Source organism: Ctenopharyngodon idella, chromosome 11 (genome assembly GCF_019924925.1).
Source record: "Ctenopharyngodon idella isolate HZGC_01 chromosome 11, HZGC01, whole genome shotgun sequence".
NCBI lineage: Eukaryota > Metazoa > Chordata > Actinopteri > Cypriniformes > Xenocyprididae > Ctenopharyngodon > Ctenopharyngodon idella.
In genome coordinates this window covers 16077770-16089847 of record NC_067230.1, presented here as the reverse complement: position 1 = coordinate 16089847, position 12078 = coordinate 16077770, and the positions used below count along the sequence as shown (strand labels likewise).

Sequence of the window (12078 nt, the reverse complement as noted above, 5' to 3'; positions counted from 1 at the left end):
TATCAGTTGACAGGATAATTTAGATACAAAAGATTTAGGGCCGATCAGTATTACCCAAGTTAAATTTAAGGTAATTTGCCTCAAGCCAAAGCTTGAGTTCCTTGACGCAAGTTGTTAATGTAGCCGGAGGAAACACTGAGGTGGGCTAAAATAAATCTGAATGTCATCAGCATAACAATGGAAGTTAAACCCATAGCATTTAATAATCGGTCCAATTAGTAACATTCAAATAGTGAAAAGAAGAGGGCCCAAGACAGAACCCTGAGGAACACCAGAACTGATGGATTTGTGCTTCTGGTATATAACAAATTGTTGGCTCCCTGTCAAACAGGAGGAAAACCAGTCAAAGGCTGTGCCAGTAAATGCAATTGTTGAAAGCCGTGACAGGAGTATCTCATGACTAACATGATAATAAAACAAAAAATAGAATTAAAAAAAAAAAAAATCAAACATTTTTCAGAGGGCCCAAAAATGTATTTTTTTATTAAACTTTTAATAAATTGTTGTTAAATTGTATGTTTCATGATTTCAAATTAATTAGACATGATTACTAAAATTTAATTTAACCATTAAAAGTCCAAAAAATATATATATACATATAAAACCGAATCCAGAAAAATTTAAACGGAAAAAAAACGAAATTTGGAAAAAATAAAACGGAATTTGGGAAAACATAAAACAGATTTCATAGGGCCCTACATGTGCTCTTTGTTAACATGTCATGTTCTCATTGGTTCTTGTTTCATTAGTTCTGTCTGTTCATTGGTTGCTTGTGTCATGTGATCCCCATATTCTTGTTTTTAAGTCATTGTGTTTGCATTGTTACTTGGTTGTTGTTGGTGTAACCTGCTGTCGGTGAGTATTACGTTGTCAGATCAAGTCTTATTTTGTGTTCATTCAATAAATGACACATGAGTTCGTCAAACTAGCCTACAGAGATATTCATCTCACACTATCCATCTGAACAGTCATGAAGGGTTTCTCACCATCCTCTGGTCTGGTCGATGCCCTCAGCGATGAAATCGGCCGGGAAGGCGTCCTCAAACTCCCGCCTGTTCTCAAACGGGTAGTGCACCTGTGCGTAGGGCATACTGCCACTCTCGAACCAGCAGTCAAAGACCTCCGAGACCCTCTTGAGCTGGCCCTTCCCACAGCGAGACGGGATGGTCAGATTGTCAATGCTGCCGAACACACACATCAACACAGGTAAAGCTCAGCAGAAACACAGCAGCGCACAGGTTTGAGGGTCGGGTGTGTTTGTGTCTAACCTCTCCCTGTGAAGATCAGATACTTTAATTCCTGTCAGTTCCTCCAGCTCAGCCATGGATCCCACACACACCACCTAAACACAAGAGCAAACGAAGAAGAACCTCACCTGTATCTTAATTCTTCCAAACTTTTGACCGGTAGTGTGCATATATTATTATTATTATTATATATATAATTTGGTATGCATTTGTTTTTCTGTTGTGTCTTTATTCATAACGAAGCAGTGTGTAGTCAACAAATTAATGATGTATAATGAGGTGAAACAACAAACAGTTTAAAGCCATTATTGTGTTAAATGAGAAAAGCATCAAATAGGCTTTACCAAAAATGGCTTTAAAAATATATTTTTTATTTTATTCAACAAAATTTATTACACAAACTTTTAGGCTTTAATGGCCATGAGGGAGAGTAATTTTTTTTTTTTTTTTTTTGAACTATACCTTTAATGTTTTTTTTATTAATATGGAAATATGAAATAATGTATGAAATTATATAATTTTTATGATTTTTTTTTTTTTTTTTTTTATAAGAAAAAAAGACACTCTAAATAAGAAACTAAAACTGCCAGTAGATGTCGGTACATATCTAAATGAGTAAGTCATTCAGTCATTCATTCATTTGATTCGTTCAAACAGCTGATTGATTCAGGAATGAAGTAAATGGCTCTCTTTATGAATGGACCATTGAATCACTGGTTCACCCAGTGCAGGAGAAAGTACAGACAGAACAGTGCAGAAATACATAGGAATTACAAAGTAGAAATTAAATATAACAATAATAAAAGAAAACAAAAATTTAAATAATGCAATATAATACAGTAGTAGAAAAATAGAGGTAAAAATATAAAAAAAATTTAATAAATGTACAGATATGTTATTTTCAAATGTGCAGTTTATGATATAATTTACAGACGTATAATTTTAGATGTTCAAAATAATATTGTAATATTTTATTATGTAATATTTTTGTAGGCAAAATTGAGCAAAAACAGACAATACTGTGCCTAAAATATAACACAATATTAACTTCTTATTTATTTAACTGTTGTAAAAAAAAAAAAAAAAATCAATTATCACATTTGCACTCGTGCTATTCAGGACAAAAACAGCACTCGTGTGATATTGCTTAACTATATCTTGATATTTATGACAAAAACTCACACAGGGGCATTTTTGCCCTGACATCTTGAATTTTAGGGTCATTGACTTTAAGATGACTTTAAGATTAGTCATAACTTTTTTTTTTTTTTAAGTATTATGTTGGTATCTGTTGGTATCAACATAACACTTTTTTAAGTGTTATGTTGTTTACTTAAACAGGTAGACTGGACTAATTTGAATCCGAAAGGAAGACTGATTACCCCTTGGCTAATTGCTAGTTGGTCAGACTAGCTCTTAAGACTCCGTATTAACACAATGGCTGTGTTTATGCAAATGGCCCCAGGTTGTTGCTTGAGCATCTATAAGGCATTTAGAGCTTTGCAAGGCTGTTACTTGGGTATTCTTGGCAGTTTCTTGGGTGCTCTGGGTGTTGAGAGGTTATTATCAGTGGTTTCTATTTGAGGGAGTTGCTAGGTTGGTTTCTAGGTGGTTGGTTACTGGCCGTAGTCAGAAGACTCTATAAAAGAGTCATATTTCGCCTACTGTAAAGGAAGTCTGTGGGATTTTTTCAACATAAAACGGCTAATTTGTCTAATGTTATGTAACGCACACATTTGCACATTTTCGTGCAAACTTAACACTGGTCAAAAACCAGGACAACCTTGATTTCCACCAGGTGGGCAGTGAAGTTTACCATAAAGTGTGTTACTAAAAGTGAGCAGCGAGGTTGGACTGCTGTCCCCGTTTTCTGCTGGTCTCAGGTAATGCGGCCCAGATACGGCCGCCTCGGCAGAGAGCAAGAGAGCTGCGCTTTCTGGCCCCGCTCCGCTCCGCTCGGGGAGTCAGTGGCACTCCAGAGACTCGCTCTGGGAAACAACTCATTATGCTATTTTCAGGAAGCAGGTCGCTGTCCTTCTTTTCGAATAGCTCGTTTCAGCAGGCGAAGACGCCAACAACCTAATTCTGACTTTCCACAAGTTGAGCTTTTAAGAAAAACACGCTAATAAGAGCACTTAAAGACCATTACCAATGTTTAAGACGGTCAACCTTCTAAGAACATTCAAATGAAGGAGGCAAAATAATTGATAGCTAATCAGCAGCGTACACCCTCAAACTTCACAGAGCTTATGGGAATCAGCACTGGAGGAATATTCACGATGATTTGCTCTTGATATCAAATTAAGTGACACAGTCTTACAAATCAACATGATATTTTGTGCTTTTTATTTGCCAGTGTTTCTTAAAAACAGTGTCAGAAGTCAGATTTACAATCCTTGTGCTTAATTTCCATGATCATTCAAATGTTCACATAAATTAAATTGTTTTAATAACGATATCTGTAGGTCAATACTGCTGTTTATTACTATGCATTATTATTTTAATCAATCAATAAATAGTTTTTCCTTGTGTTAGTGCTATTATAGTTTTTATTTTAGTTGTGTAAGTTTTATTAATATTTTGAATTAGCTTTTATTTGTATACTTATTGTTCATGTTATTTTTAGTCATTTCGTTATGTGTTACATATATATATATATATATATAGCTATTTAGGTTTATTTTCATTTCAGTTTTAGTTAATTTTCATTTATTTCAGGTTAATGATTTTACTGCTTTAACTTAAAGTTAATTCAGTTTATTGCCAAGGCAACATTTCTCATTTTTAAGTTTTTCAACTAATATTTATATTATATTTTATTCGAGCTTTATTTCAATTAACAGAAATGTTTTTAATAGTTTTAGTTAACGATAATAACCCTGCCTTGTGTTATTTGAAAAGCAGTGTGGAAAACATGCCTTGATTGGTTTTACTTGATTGGTTTTAAACTAGAGTTTTACTGTAATTGTTTTCTTGCATTAAACATTTTGAATGTACAGTGGCCATTTTCAAGCAAACACATAATCAAGATATGAAATATCACTCAAAGTCTGAAAAATTAAGATTTTTAAAGTGCTCTTGGATCTATCACTGACCTCTTCATAGTCATCGCTGACCCACAGAGGGATGGGCGTCCCCCAGTAGCGGTTTCGAGAGATCGCCCAGTCTCGTGCGTCCCTCAGCCAGTTGCCAAAACGCTTCTCCCTGACAAACTCAGGTACCCTGGGAACAAAGACAGAGAGAAACACCACTCTTAACTTTACTAAGGCTGATGCAGAAATGTCCAAAAAAAAAGTTTCACAGCAACATTCAGCGTTAAGGGCACAAATACAAATTGAGTTCTCTTTTGCGTTATAAGACTGATTCACACTGCACCGACACATACCAAACAACTGCAACAGACACCTTACCGGGTTTTTGTCGAATCTGTGTGTTACCCTGTCGTTGTCTGTTGGCGTTGGTTGGTGCTTGTTTTTGCCTATTGTTAGGTCATGAATGTCTGAGAAATTACATACTGTATTCTGGTGATATGCTAGAAGACAGTCTAACGGTTCATGCTTAAAACTACAGCCTGGTATGTTCAATGTTCAGACTCATATTTACATTAGTTATGGCTTTAATACAAAGTATGCCCAGCATAGTTCTGATCTACAGATCAGAGTTCTGTGCACCATCTGTATAGCTATGAAAATGATTGTTGTAAAGGTAACAATGTCTGAATGTAACATAAAAACAACAACAACAGCGGTCCTAAAATCGAACCCTGAGGGACTCCACAAGAAATGGCAATTTTGTTTTGAGGATTGATTACCTACAGCAACAAAAAAATGTCTATTTTTGTTGCCAAGTAGGGTTTAGATCAGGAGTATTCAATTAAAGTTTCAAGAAGTCCGGTCTATCAATCTCTAAAATATATATTTCATCAGTTAAGCCCAATTATATATAAATATATTAAAACGTAGGATCAGATGTTTTATCAAGCTATTATTATTTTTTACATTTGGACACACATATGAGGCAGAAGGCCATGTGACAGAAAGGATACTGTATGGTTCAGGGTTTTCCTCCATTTTTATATTTTGCTTAAAATGAGTATCTACTAAAAACAATGTACATAATAAAAATAAGAGAAAATAAAGCAAACTAATCATTTCAAAGTTTTAGTTGTCTTTCGTTGCCATCTACAAATAATTTTCCCAATTATAACATTGTTTGTTATGAAATGCTCTTAACATGCTGGTAATGTAGAACCTGGTTTGAACCGTCAGTGTCATATATGTATGACAGATAAAAATAACTATATTTGCAGCATTTATGAAGTGTTTTAACGAAAGTATTAATCTATTTTATGGCTTATCTGCAGCTCTTAAATGTGCCACTTTAGTGTCTTTAGCGGGAGAGAGAAACAATGTGCATGGAACGAAAATGGCTCAAATGAAGCGTGTTTGGCTCTACATAAAAATATTAGAGGATACAGTGCTGAAAGGTCATTACCATAAGGAACCAAGCTGGATTGCCTGATGCCTGATTTAAATCAATTTAAAACCATCCTTGAAAAACCTTGCAGATCTGTCAGTGAGAGTTTTATGATCAACTACATTAAGACTATATTGATATTGGACCAAAATAAAAGCTTTGGGCCATAATCAGTAAACATAAGCAAAACTAATTTCTGCATAAATGGTTAATGCTAGCTGATTTCATGGCACACAAGTAGGACAGACTTTTTAAATTATCATCATCCTATTTCTTCTTGAAAAAGAAAACTAACAACTTGAAATAATCCATCCCTTAGTAAAGGAAGGTTAAATGTCCTCCTGGGCATCGTCCTGCTGCCCCTCTTCAAGACACAGCACAGAGAGAAAGCTTTCATCAGGACACCACTGACTTCATCAATTCTCATCGGGAAGAGGCATTTCTATTTAAGTTCCATCTCAACACCCAATATATCAATTTAATGATTTTTCTCTTCTCCTATGCTCTCTCATCTATGAACTAAATGTAGAATTTAAGGGCACTGTGATGGGCTGGATGTGCAGGATACCATCCACAGCTCATTAATAAGCCAACGGAAGAAATGCGTGTTAGACTGTTAACATGCTGCAACCGAGGTCAAATCAGGATAGGTGTGCTAACGAACCTCAGTCTGTATGGCTTCTTGGGACTGATGCAAAATAAAACATCTTTGATGAAATAATGGGTTAAAGGAATAGTTCACCAAAAATGAAAATTGTGTAATTTATTCTTCTGTTACCCTCATGTTGTTTCAGCTCCAATAAAGATGAGCTTTATGAACAGTATAATTACACAATCCACAGAGAGACCCTGCAGCATCGCCACAACCCATCACAAAGCTCAGATCTGGACACAGAATAGTTCAACAATCTAAATCATATAGAATTACGTGATTTTATTATGCCGTTTATGTGCACTAAACCACATAAACCAAAAAGCACCTTGCTGAACTCTTCTGCCATTATCTGGAACACAAACATGGTCTTTTTTTTGCTGTCCGGTGCAGTACAGTGACTCAGGAGTGATGTGACAGTCACATTACAGCAGGTCGGCCCTGCTACACACAAATACTGCCAAACACCTGTGCTGTGGTCCAAACCACAGCGTCTCAGAAGAGCACTGAGCAGCTGCCAGTGTACACTTAAACATCCACATTCAGCCTGTCTCGTCTAGTTATTGTTTCACGCAGGAGGCTGTAGATTATGCGCATACATTAAAGATGACACTTTTACAAAAACACTTTCAAATATAGTTGCAACTGGCAATTACCAGGGTCCGAGAAACGGTGGAAAACAAGACAATGACCACAGCAGAAAACAGCTGTCATGTGCGTGTGGTGAATTTCCATTATCTTCATCAAACAATTGCTGAGTTACAATGCTCACTATAGGCAGAATTGGACGAAAATTGGGGCGTATCCTCAAAATATCCTCTTTTAAAAATGTACCAAGTTTCGTGCAAATTGAACTTTGCATTCAGGAGATACAGGATAATTAGTCAACATGAATCCTTGGGTCCTTTCTGCCAAAAGACCTGACAGACAAAAACTCTTTAAAAAGTTTTGGGACTGTAGATGAAACCTGGAAAAATTTAGTGAGGATGAGTTTGAAAAAGTAGGGGTATTTTTAGAAAATCAGAACAAAAAAATAGGCTTTTTTTTTAATTATTTAACAATGAGTCACTCAAAACTAACTCAAATGTTTGTTTGTAACTGCACTTTAGAAACAGACAAGCTCTTGCTATGCAGTTCTCACAAAGCACTATATGACACACGATCAAGAGACTGAATATCCTATTAGAATATATGAGAAAACACCAACCAAACTTCGATGAGAAAGTTTGTCCAGTCATGCATCATACATGCAGGTCATATACTGGAACAGAGACGCCAGATTTACTGTACCAGTAGCATTTGCTGTTGTTGTCCAGAAGTTTCTCCACCATGTGCTCCACCCTCACAAACCAGCTGGGCACTGCTTTATAGATCAGCGGCGTGTCCGACCTGCAAATGAAAGGTTATTTTCAATATTTAAAGATGCATTTTTATCATTTTAAAATACTCTCTTCTGTGCCAGTTTCATATGGCACGACTAACAAGCAATTGCAGACAGGAAGACATGGTAAAATTGTTTGGGAAACCTAAAGAGCAGTGCACTTGAAGTAAAAATCTGTCATTTTTCTCCATAAAGACACTGTGTTTCAATGATAATGAAGAAACCTCTATATGATTAATTATTTAAAAAGTTAAACCATTAAAATATAATTTTATTATAAATATAGGATGATGAATTGCTTGTGCTTTGAGTGTCTTCCAAAATACAAAATAACTGATATTGTATTTAATGTAAATAATTAATCACTAAGTAAATTGAACCATTGTTGTGATTCAATTATTCAATGCTTTATCAAGTTTTTTTTTATGAGGGATTAAAGTACACAGTCTTTGAGTTAATAACTAAAAGTGCATTGGTTTCTATTTTAGGAGCGGTGCAGTAATGACTATGATTAGCACACAGAACTGAATTTGAATTAGCCATGTCCAGTGTTGGGTAAGTTACTCTAAAAAAGTTATTAATTACTAGCTACTAATTACATCTTCAACAGCGTAATTAGACTGCTGTACTAATTACTCTCGCTAAAAAGTATTGCATTACTTATTACAAATTAGTTTATAAATCCCATATCAGCCTAGACCAGTTGAACAATACAGGGATAGACATGAAACTGCACTTTTAATTATTTCAAATAAACAATATACAACTGCATAAATTATTCTTGAATTTTTCAAAGTGTTTAAAGGGAGAAGGATACATAAAAAACAAATTTTAACATCAAATTTTGATGTTAAATCCACTATTGTCTTATAAAGAATAGTTCCATAGTCTATACAGTATTTAATGCATTACATCAGAATTAAATAAGACTAATCCCTTACTTTTTAATTAAATTACAGTAATTACTCAGTAATTAATTACACCCAACACTGGTCATGTCTGACCGCTAGCCGAACAGTTTAAAAAGTGACAAAACCAATTCCAGATATCAGATTGATGCATCCCTACTACTTTTGACGTGTACCTAACAATTGTTTTAAAAATTGATTAACTTTACAGTCACTAGAATTATTATTTGACTGTTATGGCCATTAATGCAATGATCAATCAACAGTTTTATTCACTATTTCGCTTTTCCTCGAGTTAGAGGTTGTATTATGCTAACCAGCTAACCAATGAAGACCAGATGCAACTATCTTTTGTTGGTTGACCTTTACTGAACGATGAGCTAAAAGTGAAAAAGGCCTCCATTCTCTGCTGGTTTCTATATCATGCTATGTTGTCTTTCTGCCAGCAGTCTATGATAGTAAATGTGGAACGTGTTTGACCTCTGTGAGACTCAGGCTGCTCAGCATTAGCATTCTGAAAATCTCCTGATCGACCATCAATATCTGCTGTGCATTTACACGGACAAACCCCTTCAATATCCATAATGTGACAGGATGGGCAGAGCTCATAAGAGTCAATAGGAGAGTGATTTATTGATGGCGTAAGCGTTGCATGAGTTTCCCTTCCTCAGAGGGGTTAATGAGGCTGGAGGCCTCCGTAGAGCCGCTGTGACCTCTGCCGGCAGACTCACGGTCATGTGAAGTGCTGAAGCAGCAGGGCTGATATTGAGCACCATATGCTAATGCTCCAGCCCTGTGACACCCCTCTATATAGGCCACGCTATCGATTTAACTCTGCCCCATCCAGAAGAGGTCACTGAACTGTTGGTGCCATTGACTTTTAGGGGCTAGTTGGTAAGGTTGGGCGAAAAAGAAAATAAAAAACTCAATATTTTTAACCTTTGACAATAGTCAGGTTCTCTGGATTTATGTTAAGTGATTTTTTTGGTCAGCAGAACCAAACAGCTGATGGTGAACAAGTACATTAAAATAGTAAACATTTTTCACTAGGGCTGGGTACTGACACAGATTTCACAATTCGATTCTATTTTGATTAACTTCCGATTTTGTTTCAATATTGATTCATTTATAATTTTCTCAAGAAAAAAAAAATGAAATGATGTAAACTATTCAAGGAAATCCGTCAGTCGGTACATTACTATAATATTAAAGGTTCAAATTAACTGATTTGTATACAAATATTTAAATTACGCATAAGGAAGTTTTTATAATAACTTTTTAATGAAATAATTTTAATAAGTTTCTACTCCAATTCATTTTTAAAAAAAAAATTAATGGATTTATTTAAACATACATTTAAATATTGAAGAACAGGTTCAGTAAAAATATTATGAACGTAATATAGTGTATATATGTATCAAAATACTCTCTAGAGTTATTTTTTCGAGTTATTTGCTAAATGTCGATTTTATGGTCATTAAATGGCTTTTGTGACGTTATGTGACATTATCGTTCTCAAGCTGTTTTATTGACATATTTCCGCGGTTGAAACACTAATTGAGAGTACATGAGATGCGATTCATTTCAGTAAGTTGTTCTGTATCTTTCAACATTCCTTCTGATGTTCATTCATGTTTATTTGGTGCTGTAACTAGTAGTAAAGAGGAAGAGATGATAGGTTCAACTGAGACGCTACAGTGATCTGTCACACATTAAAGAGACACAAAAACACATTTATTGTTTGAATCTCACTATAAAACTGACAGAATTTGAAAGCTGAAACTTATCAAAATATCAAAGTATCAAAGCACAAAGCGTACTGTGATTATTGGATGGCAGGCAAATTACGTTTAGTGAACCTTTGTTCATTCATCAACTGAAAACAGCACAGAATAAAAGATTGAATCTTGGGATTTAAAATCACTATTGGTTCATCATAAGGAGAATTGATTAAAATCGTTTTTTGAAGATTTTTATGATGGATTTATTTAAACATGCATTAAATAATAAAGGACAGGTTCAGTAAAAATATTATGAACATGTAATATAGTGTATATATGTACCAAAACGCTCCTCTCTAGAGTTATTTTTCAAGCTAACTATTGAGTTTTATGGTCATTGAATGGCTTTTCTGTGGTAGATGTGACGTTACGTGACATTGTTCAAGCTGTTTTATTGACGTCTTTCCTGCGGTTGAAACACTGATTGATCGATTACATGAGACATGATTCATTTCAGTCAGTTGTTCTGAATCTTTCAACATTCCTTCTGATGTTCATTCATGTTTATTTGCTGCTGCAAGCAGAAGTAAAGAGAAAGAGATGATAGGTTCAACTGAGACGCTACAGCGATCTGCCACCACACATTAAAATTTATTGCTTGAATCTCACTATAAAACTGACAGAATTTGAAAGCTGAAACTTTTCAAAATACCAAAGTATCAAAGCACAAAGCGTACTGTGATTATTGGATGGCAGGCAAATTACGCTTAGTGAACCTTTGTTCATTCATCAACTGAAAACAGCACAGAATAAGATTGAATCTTGGGATTTAAAATCACTATCGGTTTATCAAAAGGAGAATTGATTAAAATCGAGAAATCTATATTTTTAACCCAGCCCTATTTTCCCCCCTTATGCAAAATTCTTGATTGCATGCATTGCATTTACATTTATGCATTTAACAGACGTTTTTATTAACAGCGACTTACAAAAGAGGATCAAAAACAAATTGTCAAAGAGCCAATGATATTCGTAATATACAATGCGACATTTACTGTATATTACGAATATTCTTGGCTTTTAGAAAAACTGCTCACCAGTAAACTGGATTTCACCAGCAGAAATGAGCTGAATAACGGTTAATGTGAGCAGAGTAAACGAAAGCATTCACCTGATGCATCTGCACTCACCTCCAGCAGAAAGGGTAGTTGTGCTTGACAGAGCTGGAGTTCACCAGACGCCCATTCTCCTTCAGCCACTTGATGATGTTTTTGTCTGCATCCTGAAAGCATTGAGGACAGAGAGAACAAAGTCTCAGAGCACACAGTGGATAAAACCGGACAAGGTGTGACAATTAAAGAATGAAGCATTTCTGTAGCTGCAGCGCTGGCGTCGAGCCCTTCTGCAGATACAGGCCTCGTTTTATGTCTTTATCGGCAGCAGGGCTCAACGCCAGCGCTGGAGCTGTACAAATGCATGACACGTTTGTTCTGTTTGAGCCCAATCACATCCCAGCTCCTGCACGTTTCAATGACTGCCTTTCAACAAAAGTCATATTAATTCACTTTAATGGAAACATGTCCAGTGTGCCCTTGCAGCAGACCGGGGCTGAATTGGCTTCCTGTCTCATGCATAATCGATTTTAGGAACCTTTTCTTAACCTGTGAGGCCTTTTGAAGGGTAGGCCTATTCC

The 12078-nt window shown here is 35.5% G+C and overlaps 1 protein-coding gene across 2 annotated transcripts in view; it reads right to left on the bottom strand.

Moving 5' to 3' along the window:
* iars1 (isoleucyl-tRNA synthetase 1) overlaps positions 1–12078 on the bottom strand; it is a 69132-nt gene that overhangs the window by 31256 nt on the left and 25798 nt on the right. For both annotated transcript variants that reach the window (XM_051912412.1, XM_051912413.1), the window contains exons 12-16: positions 11576–11667; positions 7666–7764; positions 4343–4469; positions 1269–1342; positions 987–1181 (exon numbers count right to left, since the gene is read on the bottom strand). In XM_051912412.1, coding sequence (XP_051768372.1) covers positions 987–1181; positions 1269–1342; positions 4343–4469; positions 7666–7764; positions 11576–11667 — 587 coding nt within the window. The remainder of the gene's footprint in view (positions 1–986; positions 1182–1268; positions 1343–4342; positions 4470–7665; positions 7765–11575; positions 11668–12078) is intronic.